This window comes from Ornithorhynchus anatinus, chromosome 3, assembly GCF_004115215.2.
Source record: "Ornithorhynchus anatinus isolate Pmale09 chromosome 3, mOrnAna1.pri.v4, whole genome shotgun sequence".
Lineage (NCBI taxonomy): Eukaryota > Metazoa > Chordata > Mammalia > Monotremata > Ornithorhynchidae > Ornithorhynchus > Ornithorhynchus anatinus.
In genome coordinates this window covers 117,298,687-117,316,980 of record NC_041730.1, presented here as the reverse complement: position 1 = coordinate 117,316,980, position 18,294 = coordinate 117,298,687, and the positions used below count along the sequence as shown (strand labels likewise).

At 39.6% G+C, this 18,294-nt stretch overlaps 1 protein-coding gene across 19 annotated transcripts in view; it reads right to left on the bottom strand.

The window, feature by feature from the left end:
- Positions 1-18,294, bottom strand: part of KCNMA1 (potassium calcium-activated channel subfamily M alpha 1) — an 879,166-nt gene that overhangs the window by 110,419 nt on the left and 750,453 nt on the right. For all 19 annotated transcript variants that reach the window (XM_029059250.2, XM_029059251.2, XM_029059252.2 and 16 more), the window contains one exon: positions 7,723-7,816. In XM_029059250.2, coding sequence (XP_028915083.1) covers positions 7,723-7,816 — 94 coding nt within the window. The remainder of the gene's footprint in view (positions 1-7,722; positions 7,817-18,294) is intronic.

The following is an 18,294-nucleotide window of genomic DNA, read 5'->3' as shown; positions in this document are numbered from 1 at the left end:
ACCCCAGTGCTTAGTAAGGTGCCTGGCACAATATAAATACTTAACGAATACCACAACTATTGTTAGTAGCAAAATGATGGCAGGGGGCAAGAGAGGACAAGTGGCTTTCTAGCCCTGTAATCAATTCCTTCTCTGAGGTCCTTGGTCCTAAGCATTAAAACCAGAGATAGTTGCTCAGTCTTGATGGATGACACCATCAACTAGATTTTGCCTGCTATCACGGCCAAGAGGTAGAAAATGGATAAAATATAATTTGGTCAAACCATTCTCTGTAAAGCAAAGCTTATAGCAGCAATGTGAAAATAAGAAATGACTTCTCATTTGATTATTCTGACAGCTCCCTGGCTAACATGATTAATTTGTATCTACCAAAGCTCTCGGTATAGTGCATAGAAGCTGCATGAGAAGCAGCATGGCTAAGTGGGACGAGCACAGGCTTGGGAGTCAGAGGTCATGGGTTCTAATCCCAGATCCACCACTTGTCAGCTATGTGACTATGGGAAGTCACTTAACTTCTCTGTACCTTAGTTACCTCATCTGCAAAATGGAAATTAACACTGTGAGTCCCACGTGGGACAACCCAATACCTTGTATTCCTCCAGCGCTTAGAACAGTGCTTGGCACATAGTAAGCACTTAACAAATGTCATCATCATCATTATTATTATTATTAGAACCTATTAAGTGCTTAACAATACCACAAATATGATTAAAAAATGGCTCTTCTGCTCAACAAAAGATAAACTCTTCATTCTTTCAACAACTCTTCTCCCCTGAAATAATATTCGTTATGGAAGTGACTTTTCGGGATTTGGGTTGTACCAATTTATTGGGTGGGCTAGAATAGGGTGAGCTGGGATGGACTGGGATGTTAAAGAACATTTGGGCTTACACACACAAACACACATATGCTCGCTCTTTCCCCATTTCTTCTACCCTTACAAATGAGGACACCGACAACAATGACACTTTGTCGAGAAGGCTGTTTGTCTAAAGATCTGTGTCAAGTACACCCTTCCACTCTGAGAGGATGGGACAAAGTATCTGTTTGATCTTCAGGCCCCTTGGGCTTAGTCACATGCTGTATGTTTAAGCTTTAAGAGGTAGCTTGACTCAGCTGAACCGACATCTCCTTCTCCTCAATTCATTCCACTCAGTAGCAGGAGTTATGAGAGCAATAAGTATAGAGGGCTCTGAGCCACGCCAACCTAAGCAATTCTAAGTGAATTGCTGGCATGAATCCAGGCCTTTCCACCACTTTTTTTTTTAACCACCCTTGATTCCTGAGACATTCCCTTCCATTGAGTAGCCACTACACCTGCTGGATTCCCACACCGAGCTGTCTAAATGCAGTTGGAATGACCCCTCGAGAAAATCCTGAAAACGATGGAGAAGAAGCAGGACTTGACAAACAGGTTTATTTCCTTAACGACCTAGGGAGAATCAAGCATTTCTTCCTTTCCTTTTTATTACATCAGTAGAGAGAGGGACCCATCATTTCTACCTACATATTTTCCTGTAATGGAATCCTTACCTTTCCCTGTAGGCAGTTAATGTTAGCAACTGATAATCCTTAGAGATTTGGAACAAGACAAGCTTCTTAAAATATACACTTCCCCTGCTCTTGACACCAACTCCTGAGCTTCACTAATCAAATTACTTGGGCCTCTGATTTTATTTTAAGTCTGATTATTCCCTTTCCAGCCCTTCAACAACTGTCCCTAAAAAAATCTTTATAAAGTGAACAAATTCAGGCTCAGAGGCCTACTGGTTTCTTGGTGAGTCAGTAGCGGTGCTGTGTGTTGGGGATGCTAAAGACATGGACAGTCCCTAACAAGAAAATCAAGAAGTTGTTTACCCATTCCATGACTGACTGTCCAAAACAACACAGCCCATATTTTCCAAAACTGTGCACTGCAAAATAATCTAAGGAGTCATAAGGCTTTGAATGAAACTAATGTGGAGTATAGCATCTCTGCTGCACATCTGTTTCTTGGTTCACGCCACAGATTACTGGTACTGTGGTTAAGGTCATTGTGAAATCTCCTCTGAAAGTTTTAGAAAAGAGAAAAATTCTCATCTTGGATGGCTTCAATTTAATTCTTCCTAAGAGCAAATATATGAATTAGCTGAACTCTTTAGAGCCTTGCCCAACTGAGGATTTCATGACTCCATTAACTGCATTGGAATGGTCGCTAATATGTTGTGCCATAGTCAATCGATCAATCACTTACTTTCTACTGAGTACTCACTGTGTGAAGAGCACTGAACTAATTGCTTGGGAAAGTACAATATAATGGAGTTGGCAGACATGATCTTTGCCTAAAAGGGGCTACAGGAGGAGACACACACTAAAATGATCAAGCAGTCGATCAGGGGTATTTATTGTGCACTTATGGTACGAAATGGTCTGTAATGTACTGTAATAATAATAATAATGATAATGGCATTTGTTAAGTGCTTACTATGTTCCAATCACTGTTCTAAGCACTGGAGGGCATAGAAGGTAATCAGGATGTCTGACATGAGGCTTACTGTCTTAATCGCCATTTTCCAGATGAGGTAACTAAGGCATAGAGAAGTTGAGCATCTTGCCCAAAGTCTCACAGCTGACAAGTGGAGGATCTGGATTAGAACCCATGACCTCTGACTCCCAAGTCCTTGCTCTTTCCACTGACCTATGATGCTTCTCAGCACTCAGAAGCTCAGAGTCTAGGGGAAGAAGCAGATAGTAATATAAAGGAATTGTGGATATTCATTCATTCATTCATTCAATCATATTTATTGTGTGCTTACAGTGTGCAAATATGTGCATAAGTGTTGTGGGGCTGACAGTGGGTGATTATCAAGTCCCAAAAGGTACAGATCCAAGTGTGATGTTGAATGGAGAGGGAGCTGGGGAAAAGAGGCTTAATCTGGGCAAGTCTCTTACAGATGAAATTACAATAGGGGAAATAGCCGATCATAAGGACATGTACATGTTGTGGGGTGGTGTGAGTACCAAAGTTTTTAAGGGGTACACAACCAAATGTATAGTTGAGGTGATAGGAAGGCTCATTTATTCTTCATAAAACATACTGATTTGGGGGATGCTTAAATGGGGACTTTCCTCCTATAAATCTTCTTGAATCAAAGGTCTCCTGCCAAATGAGGTCCAAAGCCCCAAGCTTTCAGTGAACTGCACCAACATTCCACTGAATCTTCAGGAAGCATCTATTGGAAGGAACTTTTACACAGCTACTAGGGTGTTGCTTAGTGCATCACAGTAATGTATTCATAATTTAGGTAGCAAGGCAGGAAACTGTCCTTTAAGGGGAGTAACCTCAGTCCTAGGAAAACTGGGCTTGAAATAATTTGCCCCAGAAAAGGAAAACAAAATAAAGTAACAACATAAAAGCTAGTAAGCTCCAAAGCCCCTGACATGTCTAGCAGAATCTTTAGCTGCAACCAGCCAATGTAAACTCCTTAAGGGAAGGATCTGGTATAGCAGCTCTGTTTCTACCATACTCTCGCCAGCACTTAGAACAGTAGGTCTGTAAACAGTAAGTGCCAGTGAATACTATTGATTGACATCATGCAGAAGCACATTTTAATTGATAAAGCAACTGTTTCTTATATCCCGTGCCTAGACATTTGCTTCCTTGAATCTAGGTGGCAGAAATATTCAACTGTTCTACAGGTACTCCAGTTCAATCTTGAATCATTCTTCCTGCTCTATAGGTTGTCCAGATGATGGAGAGTGGTTTATAGGTACATAAACCTCTCAGAGTCCCAAATGAACTTAAGCAATGGAAGGGAGACTGAGAGAGAAAAGGAGAAAGAGAGGGGGAGAGTGAGAAGGAGGAAGGGAGGGGGAGAGGAGAGAGACTCTACCTATGTCATGCTGAAAACTACAATAGAAAATAAAGTGATCTAGTTCAACGTAGCCATGAGTGGGGGGGTACCAGTGCCCAGAAAATGAACTCAGGAGTTTAAAAAAAGAGTGCCATCTAGTCTCAAAAGGCTTTCAAAATGACAAGGCAACAGCAAAAATATATCCACTGTGAATCCTAGAATCCATTCTCTGGAAAGAAACAAAGGGTCCTCTGTAAAGTAAGAGTTGGGAGAGATCACTGTCTAGAAATCAGAGTTGACCAGTAAAAGAGAGAGAGAGAGAAAAAGAGAGATTGATGCTGGTGTTGGTGAGAGATGGCCATTTTCCCAATCTTATCTTGTGGTTTGAATCCCTAATTATCACGTGACTCTCAGACTAAGTCACGATCTCTGTAGCAAATGGAAAGAGGGGATTCCAGTGGAGAAACCCAGCAGCAGGGTGAAGGAAGAAAAAGAAGAAGGTCCAGTTCTGATGAAACTTGGCCTGTTCTCTCTTCTCCTAGCCCTGCGTTTAGCAATTCTGATGTGCTTCTGAACAGCCAGCCCAAGCTGGATGGCTCCTCTCCCTTAGTCCCTCTTCAGCAGGCAGGGAAAGCAGGATCCACTTTGAAAATTTCCCCCCATCATGCAAACTGACACAGGCATGATTTTCAAAAACCCACAGCCAATCTGTTGATCATTACTTATTTACAAAGGCCTTTGGGCACAAAATCCTGTAAAAACCATCCTTGATACCGTATACACTAGCTTTTTCTGCTTGTGGAAAAAAAGTACCCCTTAGGCTACCTCAAACCATCACTTTCTATTGCACATAAAATGTACCGTGTAACACTAAAGTATTTAATATATATGGTATAATATATCTACAGGAAAGGCATTTGTGTAGAAGTATGTTACCCTGGATTTGGTAATTTGATGTTTTGCTGAAGGCTATGACTTGAAAAAGCCTGCACTTCGCACAGAGGACCTGTCATCTCAGTACCCAAGAGCCAGCAGAATAAAGAAGTACCCTTAAGCAGCAAAACTTTGACACAGCTTTGAAGCATACGAAAACAGTATAACTCCCCAGAATTATTATTACTCAAGATCAAAGGAACGAGGCATACTTTACATAGCAAACAGGGACAGGGTGCTTGACTCGAAAGGTTTTAGTCTTTTTTTTTTTTCTTTTTTGCTTCTCCAAATTTAGGGAAACGAAAGCTCCCATGATTTTCAACTTTAAATGGATAAAACTATTAGCGCGAGATAAGAAGATTACCCAAAGGTGAGTAAATTGAAGATGAATGCTAGCATGACAACTGGCATCATAAAAATGAGAAGCCTGGCAGTTTGTTCATTTTATTTCTCCTCATAAACTGTAAACAAGCATGTAAATCAGTGTCATCCAGGCAGGGCTGAGCTAACAGGAAGGCAGAGAACCTTTAACGATACATTTAACAGGAATAGATGGTCAATGGTGGGGGTGGGGGGTTGGGGAGGGGCAGAGCTGGCTGCATTACCCTCTGAGAATCAATCTACCTATTTTTACAGACCTGCAGACTAAACACTGAAGGAAAAAGGCTTGAAGATATGCCCTTGAAGACGCCCTAGACAAGTCAATATGGTAGTCAGGAATGGATACCTATGGGCACTGGCAAAGTAAATAGAAATGGAGAGTAGAATAATCATTATTACCTATCTATAGCCAAAGTGCACAGGCTGACAGAAGGGAAAATTCCTGGAAAAGAGTGATATTCCATTTGGTTTCAGAATTTGCCAGAATTTGCAATGAAAGCATTTAACAGGGTCACATAAAACCCCAAAATACTTTTAATGCATTGCAGTTTAAGATCAATATATCAAAAACTGAAGTCCTTACCTTTGGCTCCAAATCCCTTTCTCCACCCAGTTTTAATCAATCAGTGGTATTTATTGAACACTTACTGTGTGCAGAGTGCACCAAGCATTAGGGAAAGTGATTATATTGTATCAGTATAGTTATTTACAGTCTCATATTATAAATGTCATAGAGTTAGGACATGCAATCCTTGACCACGAGGAGCTTACATCCTACTTCCTCGACAGTATTACCAGGATCACCCCATTCCTCTCCATCTTATCTGCCATCACACTGATCCAGGCACTTATAACCCAACTTGACTTTTGCACTGGCCTCCTTGCTAATGTCCCTGCCTCCAGTCTTTCTTCTCTCCATTTCATACTTCACTCTGCTACCCAGACCTTCCAATTTTTCAAAAACCTCCCAGTGTTTCCCATTCCTCTCCACATCAACTGGAAATTCCTCACCATTGCCTTTAAAACACTCAATCAGCATTTTCCCTTCTACTTATCTACTGTCTTCTCTGACTACACACTTCATTCCTTTCAAGCAAACCTACCTTCTGTGCCTTGTTCTAAACTCTCCCATCTCCATCCTCTGTTTTTATAGTATTTATGTGTCAAGCACTGTTCTGACCACTGGGGTAGCTACAACATAATCAGATATAACACAGTCCCTGTCCCGCAGCAAGATCACAGTCTAAACTGGAGGGAAGAGGAGTTAAAATACATTTTCTAGATGAGGTAACTGAGGCACGGAGAAGTTAAGTGACTTACCCGAGGTCACACAGAAAACAACTGGCAGAGGTAGGAATAGAACCCAGGTCCTCTGACTGCCAGGCCCAAGCTCTTTCCACCAGGCCATGCTGCTTCTCCACCCTCTTGCTTGTGACTTCCCTTTAAATATTTGACAGAGCGCAGATCTCCACTTCAAATACCTCCTGAAAATACATCTCTCATTTCTCACATCTCCCAAATGCCACTTCTTCAGTCCTTTCCTTCCACCTAAGCACTTAAGAACTTATAATATCCCCTGAAACACTTCTGTATTCATTTATATATGCTATTACTTTTTCCTGTCTTCAACTTACCTGTATCTGCCTCCTCTGTTAGACTGTAAGCTTCTTGACGGCAGGAGTCATGCATATCAATTTCTACTGTATTCTCAAGCATTTAGTATAGTGTTCTGAACACAGTAAGCACTGAATAAATCTTTTAGGACTGATCTGAAGGGGGATATTGGTCTCAAGTCTCTGCTTAATATTTTTGGGATGCAAGAGCTTGGACAGATGTAGAGAGACGAATAAGCTAAGAAAGGCCAAGTGCAAAGTGTGTTTGAATAGTTTCATCCAATGCTCTTAAGGGATAGACTTACCTACAATGGAAAAAAAAAATCCTGTATTTCATAATTAATAATGCTTTTAGCTTGAATAAAACTCCATTGGTTTTGAACTTTACTTTAGCAAGTACATAGATTATTAGACTTTTTTATCAGTCAAAATCAATTAAGAGAAATTTGATTTCAATCGACAGGATAAAAGGAAGGTAATATTCAGGTTCATTTTTGATTGTGATGATACATCTCACATATGGCCTTAAGTACAGAAAACAGTACTCAGAGGGCCTCCAACAGAAAGAGAATTGCCAGAGGCAAACTAACCACATACACTCTTCTGATTGGTCCCAGCTATCATTAGTGCCACTGCTGTTTAAGAACTACATGCAGACGGGACAGGGTGACAGCTAAGACTTTAAAGTCTATGTATTTTTCAAACAGCTTTTCAAACTGTTTTTCATGACAGAATTTTTTTCAGCTCTATCATTAGCTGCTGACAAGCTGACAGAATAAATACTTCAGCCTTTAAGAAGTCATCTAATGATCTCTTTTCCCCCTTCCTCCCACTGCTGTTTTTATTCCCCACTCTGCATTTGTGTATGTGGGGGTGGAGGGGAGGACAGTGGGAAAAGGGAGAAAGAGGAGGTGGGAGGAGGATGAAGGAACCTGGGCTTCTTGCAGTTCCCCTTTTCTTACCTCATCAGCTTAGGTGAGGAATTCGGTGAATTTCGCATGCCTCCATTTCGTTGCTTTTTTTTGGGTGACAGAGTTGACGGCTGCTCATCTTCAACTGGAAAACAGGCAACTCATGAGATTATGAACAGTCTGGGAGAGACTGTGAAATACAGGCAAGATACCAAAGGACACACACTCAACGCTCAGTCATTCACTGGTAAATTCGCTGCTATCATTTTGGACCCAACAAAATACCAGATGTGTTAGTCAAAGAGGCTGGTTGAGGAAGGAGAAAGCAAAGACATCATCCCAACATGACAGACCTTTGAACATAGGCGTTCAAAATGACATCATAGTTTTACCCAGCCTCTATTTCAAGTCACAAATGCCACCCACCCAAAAAAAACAACAACAACAACAAAAAAAAACCTTCCACAAAAACCAAGAAATGGCACCAGCAATCATATTATTCAGTCAGTTAATTTTGGTTAATGTGAGCTACTGGCTGTCAAGATTAGTGTTCTAAATATATCAAAAAGATAAAATTCTATTTGAAACACCAAAGTAACAGCTGTTAGCCTGCGTCAGCTAACAAACCAACTATCAGTTAGTTCTTGTTCCTCACATGCCAGACAACAGGGCCTTTAACACGAGGCGAGGTTTACAAGAGCGATTTAGTTGGTGCTTCAATTCAGCAACATCACAAATGTTGCTTCAATTGTGCACGGATCTCCAGCACAACTCAGGTCCTGCCACTCTTCCCTTACAAAAGGGAAGAGAACAGGATGCTGATGAGCCGATTTGGTCCAACAAGCATGAATATACTGAAGTGAAAGAAAATCGGCAGAATCAGTCAGATGGGGATGGGGCTCCCGCTTAGCTCATGGTGCATGAGGTGAAATGGTTCTTTTAATGTAAATGGAGTGTCTTTGAAACCAAGGGCTATTTTCTAAATATAAAATCACTTAGCTCATTAAGAGAGGTGTAACTTCATCTCCATTAGCGCAAACCCACATTCTAATAACCATTGTTAGGCATTAACTTTCACAGGGTCTCATTTTAAGATCAAGATGTGACAATGAGCAGATTTGTACCATGTCAGGTACCATAGGGAATCAGCTTCAAATTTCGGGTTTCCTCCACCCTATTTCTACCGTTCAGGCTAATGCTGTAATATGACGAAGGAAAAGTGCATCCTTGGAATCCTATAGTTGGCTGTGAAGCAGACTAGGAGGAAATGCAACGTAATCCTAGGTTGCATAGCTGATATATTGAGAGTTGAGAAGAAAGCAATTAGCAGTGAAGATGTTTAACATTTAACACACATAAGCAGTACTGTAAGGCTGGAAAGGTATACCTAAACATATTTTTCAGAAAAGAAAACCACAACTAAACATGCACTGTTAGATCAATTGAAGAGTTAGTAATGAATAACCTTCACAGCAGTTCTCCGTTAATAAGGAGCTGTAGTTATTGTTTCACTTTCTCTTTGAGATAGCTTTTTTACTTCTGCACTTTCCTCTAGCACTTGTTCATTTCAGTAGTTTGAGAAAACATTGTTCTCTATTGGAATTGTCCAACTATGCATACCCAGTAGAAGGAAACAACATTGGGATGAGGGGAAAATGAAGATGCTGATATGTTTATAGTAAAGAAGGGAACTGAGGATCTATATATTCTAGCACACTACCTGATCCCATCTGTTCCAGTAAACCTAGTCACATGATCTCCGAAAGAGGAACTCAAGTTGGTTGCAGAATTTCTCTTTTTTATCAAAAATGAATATCCAGAGCCAAATCCCACGGAGATTAAATAGCACAAAAAAGATGAAAGAAAAAGTACGCTGCATAAATGGTATTGAAAAAATTAACTTCAAGTTACTGGCAAGTAAGTAGCAGCTCCGAGCTTGAGGAGAATTAATCCACCTGAGAAAAAGTTCATCATAATCATTAATATGATTAAAAATATTGTGTGTTCTGTTATCAGTTCTATAGGCTGAAAGATGCCCTTTAAAGAATCAAAACATATGGAAGGGCTTGTCTTAATTCAGACCAGCTGTAAAAGTCCAAAATGGCCTGTATTAGCTGAGTAGACTGTTTAAAAAAGGGATTTTAAAAAAACCCAAAACGAAGCTTCCTCTGGTTAGAGTGACTTATGCTTTCTACTTTCAAGTGCTAAAGATAAGTCCAATTTGGATCTTTCATACTGCATAGTCCAATACAGTTAGCTCTTTCCAAGGCTACCAGATGTTGCCACGGTATCGGCCAATTCTGGAATGAGCCTGAATTAGTGTAGGCCCAGAACAGCTGTCATCATCGCTAGCATTTCTCTTTATGTCTACAGCTTGTTTCCCCTTTGCATTGTACACATAATAAATAATCTCCCTCTTTAGTTAAGTGCCTATCATCTTTTTACCTTGTCACTGTCTGTTTTTACCTACAACACTTTACAGCTCTATGGTTGCAAGTTAATACCTGTGACAAGAGTCTAGTGAGACACCCCATTTTGATCATAAAACTGCCTTACTTCAAGCCAGGGAGCCATTTATTTTCATTGCAACCAGAAAAGATCATCCATCATCATCAAATTGCATTTAAACTGGGATTTGTTCTCTTAAATGAAGCCTGCGCTCCAAGGATGCATCCTGTATTCACAGTCTAGAAATGTAGATTTGATCCCTGAAGAGGAGAGGAAAAAGCATCACAAAGCTTAAATAGGTGGATGTTGCATAATGGACTCTACTCCATATGGCACCAATCCTATAAGATATAAAGTGATATCTCTTATTAAATGTTAGCCCCTTTAATGATTATTCTTTATGTGATCTTAATCAACTTAAAGAAAATAGATCTCATAAGATTTTACTAAAGCTATAAAATATCATTTTAATTTCATAGTTCCCGAGGGTGTCTGCATGAGATGAATAAAACTCGAATGGAAAGGCCCCGAAAGTACACTCAAGGGAGACTCAACTATTCTGTTGTATTCTACTCTCTCAAAGCCTTTAGCACAGTGCTCTGTGCATAGTAAGGGCTCCATAAATACCATTGAATGATTGATTTAGAAATCTGTATTTAACCTTCTGCTTTGGCTAAATTAAAATACACTCTTATCTTTAATATTCTCACTTGCCTTCAGTCCTGAGAGAGTCAGATTAAAATTCAGTCATATTTTGAAATCCTGCTTTCCCCGTTTTCTTCACTGTGCAACAAGCTCAGGGATCCAACATGGAATTTTTATGGGACCTGAACACCATCAAACCTCTGAGTCCTCATAAAATTCAAGAGCTTGTTTTTGCACGTCCCTAAATATAATGCTAAATCCACTCCTGTAACAACTCCGCACTCACTTGTGTAATAGGCACAGAATATAACAGTTTTACAGTTTCGGAAGACTTGGTGCTAGAAAAATGTCAGGAAAATCTAATGAGGCTTCAGCTACTCTGGTTGACACTAGAGTTTAATTTAAAGTTACAATGATGTTTTAACATGTTTGCTTATACTTGAGGAAAGAGGATTCATTATTTCAATGACATAACCTCCAGACAACGTCTGTGAATTGATTTAAGATGTGGTGGTAATTCTAACGGCCTTAATGTGGAGTTGAACATCTGTAACAACATTTTACTTGACTTTTCATTGGCAATCTGCTTTTCAAGTAAAAGAAAGGCAATGTCTTCCAGAAATACTGACCAGAACGCCAATTTTTTTTTAAAGGTCATCTTTTTACTAGATGTTGTGGTGATCTGTTTTGATCACTAACTGAGCCTGGTTGAGGGTATCGTTTAAGGTTTCACCATTGCTAGATCATAAACTCCTTGAAGACAGGGAACAGGTCCTATTAACTCTACTGTTCTCTCCCAAGAGCTTATACACAGTAGGTGCTCAGTGAATACCCTAACATGAAATAAAGCAGACAGCAAACTTAAGAAATCCAGCAAAACCAAAATGTGAATTTGTGATGAACCACGCATTCTGTTCCAATCCAGAGGCTAGTCTCTCTTCCCGTCCCTCCTGGAACAATGATGGTGGAGCCTTTGTGACCAAAGGACTGAGAGTGGGTTATGTGCCACTGCCTGGAATTAGAAATACCTCAGAGCAAATAGGACACAGAAGATGATAAAAGCCCAGCCACCCAGTATGTGCTACTGCCTGGAATTAGAAATGCCTCAGAGCAAATACGACACAGAAGGTGATAAAAGAACAAGCCACCCATACACATTAGTTGACTAGCTATCTCCATTAAGTTATTAATCACCACATCTGGAGAAACCAAGTCCGGCAAACATTTTACAGGCCATTAGTAATGTCATTTTCACAGTGAAACACTCAGAGTCATGCAAAATGCTTTGATTGCCTAGGAATCCAGCTAAAGGGGCTACCTACGGGTATCTTGGGCCTGCCCCAGATTTGGGGGATGGAACCGGTATTTTCCAGGCAAGCTGAATGCCTGTTGCAATCTACAGTAAGTAGATTTTCCTTGTTCAACAGAGCTCAGCAAGTTAAGGTGCAGCAGCGAGGGGTGGCTGGGCTGGAGCAGGCTCCCTTTACGATTATTAACAAGTGGGACTGGTTCCGGGAGTCCTTCACTGGGCTTGGTCACAAGCCGTGAATTAGAAGGTGCTTTCTTGAACTGAAATGCGCGTTTGGGGTAACGTGATCTAGCTTCATCCTTGACTGCCGAACGATAAGAAAAAAATGGAAATTAATCTTTTTATTAAGAGGATTTCAAGTCAATTTTCAGAAAAGATGAAATCAAAGCTATCCAATCAAGCCAGTTGATACTGTCCCAGCTAGAGAGAGAGAGAGCAGATTTTCCCCCAGCCTTGTTACTTCGGTTAACAGTGTTTCATTGGTGGTGGCAATACTTGCTGAGTGATTGTTCAGTGATGACCAAAGTTGAGCAGAATAAAAACTAAATATAAAATGTAAATATAAAAATTAAAATTAGAGAAGTAGCGTGGCTCAGTGGAAAGAGCACAGGCTTAGAAGTCAGGGATCATAGATTCTAATCCTGGCTCTGCCACTTGTCAGCTGTGTGACTTTGGGCAAGTCACTTGACTCCTTTGTGCCTCAGTTTCCTCATCTGTAAAATGGGGATGAAGACTGAAAGCCCCAAAGTGGGACAACCTGATTGCCGTGTATCTACCCCAGTGCTTAGAACAGTGCTCGGCATATAGTAAGCACTTAACAAATACCAACATTATTATTATTATTAAAAACACCTCAAATAATTTATTTCCCATCAATGCCAACATTTCGATAAAGGTCTCTGGGCTGATTAGCTGCAAAGAATGATTTCTCTCTCCACTTCTACTTAAAGTGACAAAAGTCACAAGAATTCATCATTTAACAGCTGACCAGATTTTTGTGGCTTATGCAGTTGTGCACCAACACCTCTAAGTATACCTATCATGTTTTTCCATGTTGTGTACAGAGGCACCAGTACCTGGAAGTCATAGGATACACTGGTGACTAGGTATTGTGGGAGATAATGTTTTCAGTGAAGCAAAGGTGTATTATGGGGCTCTTCCAGACATACTATTGATAACTCTTTTCTTGTAAATAAGATGAAGGAAAAATTAATAGAAGGGAAATATAGCAGTATCATTTTCAATCATTTTCCAAGCTGATTCTTGAAAAGATTTTCTAAGTGGCTTAAAATTGGAATATCTCAGCCTTGTTTTATGAAGCCTAACTTATGCTTGTTTCTTTTACAGTTGAACACCAGAATGGAGGGAAGAAATAAGCATCAAATGCAACCTGTCATTCAGCAAAAAAAAAATCCAACTCTCACAGATTTTGTGATTGACTGCCTGTTCACTCAAGAGGTGTCACCTATGGGTTATTCTGAGAAAAATGATCACCATTATCTATTTCTATCTCAAACATGAGCAGTGGAGATGTATTCACCAACTGATGAGATAAAAGCGATACTGAAGGGCCCCAAGTCCTGCCAACTAGTAGGCCTTCACCGTCTGCTAACTAATTACTGCTTCCTATCCAGGTACAGTAAGGAACAAACACAAGATTCCAAAAAGGTAACCACAAGGCTTTGGTAAAACAATCCAATTGCAACAATTATCTTTGTGCTATGGAGGACAGATGAAGCATTAATGGAATTATTTAAAATACTTTTTGAAATAAATGTAATTATCATTATTAATGGTATTTATTAAATGTTTACTGTACTAACTGCTTGGAAGAGAACAGTATAACAGAAATGGTAGACTTGGCCCCTGCTCACAAATAGCTCAAGGTCTAGAGCTACAAGGTCTTTGTAATTAGAACAAAGGAGGAGAAAGCAAAAGTCAACTACTGGTTAAGAAGTCTAATAGAAGTACCTGAAAAAAACTAGTTGGCAAGGTCAAAAGGTTAATTTGCACCTTGAGAATAGTTGGATTCACTGCAAGAAATAGAAAGGATTTTTAAAGAACCGGACATACCCGACAGATGAGTATTTCCAGATGAAATTTGAAGATTATTAATAAGAATATCCATTGGATTTTTTTTTCTGTAGGTTAGAAATACTGGGAACCTTCCTTGTCTTTTGGACAGATCAGGAACCCCTATATGGGGAAAATAAGATCCCTCTCCTTCCTCACCAAAATTAATTCAAAGGATAAAAGAACAGATAACTCTTCAGTGTTTGCAAAATACTTTTCTCCAGAGGTCTTTCACAACCAAAGTTCAATTTCCTAAGATATTTCAGGTGCAGTCCTTCATAGAAGCAGAAGGAGAGTTCAGATACCTTCCTTTTGATCTTTTAAAATCCTTTTTATCCATATCTTTCTATGAAAGTTGGACATTCTAGACCAAAGTGGGAAAGCATTTTTGTGGAAAGGAGCAAAACTGGGGGGAGATGCAATCACATGAAAAAGGCAAAACGTAATGGCAATGTGATGGAAAGTATCACTCTGGTGGCAAGAAAGAGCAGACTATAAACCATGCTCCATGGAGCAGGGCTGAATCTCTATCAGTAGATTTTGAACAAAGTTGAATTGCTCAGAACATTAAAGGACATTCATTTGGGAAAATGTCCATTCGGCTGTATGAAACTAGCAATAGATTTTGTTGGAGTTAACAACCAGTTATCGTCCTTGTTCTAGTTATTAGATGGCAGACTTGGATCGTTTATGTTAGAGACCATTAACACAGAGTTAAAAAAATATTTATTGTGTGGGATGATCCAATTAGAAGAAAATTTATATATACATGTTTCCTTGATCCATGAAGCCTTTTATGCAGTGATCTCTGCAGACAGGCTGAATACAGTACTTGAAAAAAGTTCCAGAAAGAAATCACATTTGTAGAAATTGGTTTGTTTCCAAATTCAAGGGCAATTGTAAAGAAAATATAGGGTCAATATTCAATCTCTGGATCAGTGGTTCTCCTACTTCACATTAAATTTAGTTGAGTCCACGTTGATTAGCACCTCAACATTGTTTGAAACAAATCTATTAACTAGTTTGGTTGCCTCTGGCTGTCATCTTTAGATTTCCTGAGACTGGGCCTCATTGCAACCTCAACTAATTTTCTTTATCATCAAGCCTGAAAACAGGGTATTACTTTGAAAGAAAAACATAAAGATGGTGTCTGAGAGATCTGTCTTCCCAAGGACAGACGATGGAGACTGTGAAACTCAAAAGAAAGAGGGAACATAAGAACCTGAATTTTTTTTTTTTAATAATTTTCCTAATTGTTTTCCCTCAAATTTGAAACCGGAAAATAAACAAACTCCAGGGTACCTCCCCTTCTGGTTTGGTTTTTCTCTCAGCAGACAGAAAAATCGGCTCCTCTTTAACCTCCACCAATAGTGAAGTACCCTCCTTCCACCTATCAGACCAAAGACCCCTCTGGCTGATTTTATGCCTCTCAACTCTTGAGTCATTTCCCCCTCATTTTGGGCTCTTTATTCTCCTTCCCTCTTCTTAATAAAGAAATTTCCAGTTCCGGAAGCCTATTAGAATGATTCACAATTCAAACTAATTAGCTTCAGGATGGGGTGGGTAGGAGGTAGAATCAGTAAAGAAAGTTGGTTACAGATTTTGGATTTCTAACCATTACTGGGCTCCAGGGTCACTGAGGTTTTTGGTTGTCCACAGCAGTCCGTAGGGCTTTCTTTTTCCTAATGCAAGCAAGTTTAGGCTCTGCAATCCACCACTTAGGGAATTAGACTTCTACCAGAAGCAATTTCTCCATTCCATTAATATTTGCTGGGAGTCCACTCAGTACCCAGTACAAGACAACAGATTAACCATTAGACTAGCTATGTTGAAAATATACAGCTTCAACCTTTCCCGGGCTAGCTCAGAGCGATATAGAGATGATTATTTCAACCGTCAGCTGCCGCATAGATTTAAACCCCTGCACAATAACTCCTGGATTCATCTGCCCCTTGTCAAACTTGCACAGCTTTAGTTACAGGATACGTGGTATGGCAGTTTCACTGTGGATCTAGAATAATCCAGACGGCTGCTGTCTCTTTGTTAACCGGAAGCCAAACTGATGAGTTTGTAATGCATTTCTTATCAAAGGTAGCTTCAGCAAGAAAATGTATCCCATCAGTTGCCTGGAATCTAACTGGCAACAGAATATGGCTTAATCGGAACATCTTTGTTATTTTGACTAAGAAATATAGAATTCCTTATGCATCCCTTTAAAAACATTTTATGCCCATGAATTATGTATTTATGAATTTATAATTATTACTTGCTTTTTCTGCAGCCCAAGCAATGAAATCACTGACTGAAGACTACAAGGCCTTGATAGATACAAGAATTTTAATTTTAGAAAACCTAGTCAGTGAGTGTCTAAAATGATCAAGCAAAGAAAGGATTGCAATCTTCTCTTACACATGCATTTAGAATAAGATGGGCTTCATTTTTTTCTTGAAAGAATAATGAATATATTTTACATATATTTACATGCACGTTGTCTTTCTAGGGTATTTATGCAAGAGTGTAGATACATAGAAACTCCCTACTACAGGTATTGAGCAGTAAAACAAAGATATTGTCTACAGATGAGCAAGTGCCACATATAGAAGATTTTTAAAGATGGCACTGGTAGAATATGCTTCTATTTGGAAAATGGTCAGAAATCCAGAGGCGAGGTCATTTAAATGACGGTGTCCAACTTGATTTGCTTGTATCCACAACAGCACCTACTACAGTGCCTGGCACATAGTAAGTGCTTAATAAATACCACAATTATTATTATTAATATTAATAAATAATTGCAATTTTCCCACCAACTTTGAAAGTAACAATTGCCTGGAAATGGAAAAGCTATTCCACATAAGTAGGAAAGAATACAGATTTCACTGAGTTACTTGTAAGGGTCATGGACTGGGGGAACCTTTGAAAAATCAACATCTCTTTCATGGGATGGTCCACTTGAAGCCTTATTTGTTTTTCTGCCTAATTGCAGGGGGGTGCTCTCTCATTGGAATGGCTTCTCTCCTTGCCGAAAGCTTTTTGCTCAAGAATGGCTGCAAATAAATGCTTTTATATACCCTAGTCCACTATTCTTATCTATATATTGAAATTTGAATATAGATCCTTCCGTTGCTCCCCTTATCTTCTCAGTCTAGCTCCCCAAACTCCTTCTACTCTCATGGCTAAACCCATACGTGGACTCTGACCTTCTTTCTTGGACCTCTTTGATCAAAAGGCAGAGTTTCCTTCCTATCGCTCAACTAATCCATGTTCAGAATTCCCAAACTAGTTTAACCCATTAGGATAAACACATTGATCTTCAGTTCGAAAGGAACACTCACAGTTACACAGAAAATACAAGGCTGATTTTTCATATCTATGAAGAAGAGTCTATTTCTCTGCTGATTTACAGTAGTTAGTCTCTGGGATCTTATTCTGACTCCTATTTTGGCTCTTTGTAACATTCATCTTACTTTTCTTGTCATCCCTTGAAAGTTACTTTTTCCCTCTGATTGACGATTTTTTACCCTAGCTATTTATCCAGACATTAGATGCTTTTTAGCTGGCTTTTAGAAGAAAGAGCAAAAGGATATACACTCATTAGTATCCATTTTTTGAAACCATTTGCCATGAACCTGGGGCCCTATTACTCAGGTCAAAAATTACTAATTGTCCAGGCTTATAAACAAAGGAAAGAATGAGAGATTAAGCTTGGCCTCATCATGATGGGCTACCCATGTAAAACAAATGCTAATGGAAAAGATGAACAAAAAGGGAAAGCAATTGCAATTACCAAATTTACACTGGGGGTAGAGAAGGGAGGTCTAGGAAGGGGCCATTTTGCAGATTCCATAAGAAGGGAAAACTGTATCTAGAGGATCCTAGAAGTTTCCTGCCTCTGGGGAAATTATGGAGCAACAAATTAATCCTATGCTATTTCATCAGGCAACACATCAAAACCTGTGGAATAATAATAATAATAATGTTGGTATTTGTTAAGCGCTTACTATGTGCCGAGCACTGTTCTAAGCGCTGGGGTAGACATAGGGGAATCAGGTTGTCCCACGTGGGGCTCACAGTCTTAATCCCCATTTTACAGATGAGGGAACTGAGGCACAGAGAAGTTAAGTGACTTGCCCACAGTCACACAGCCG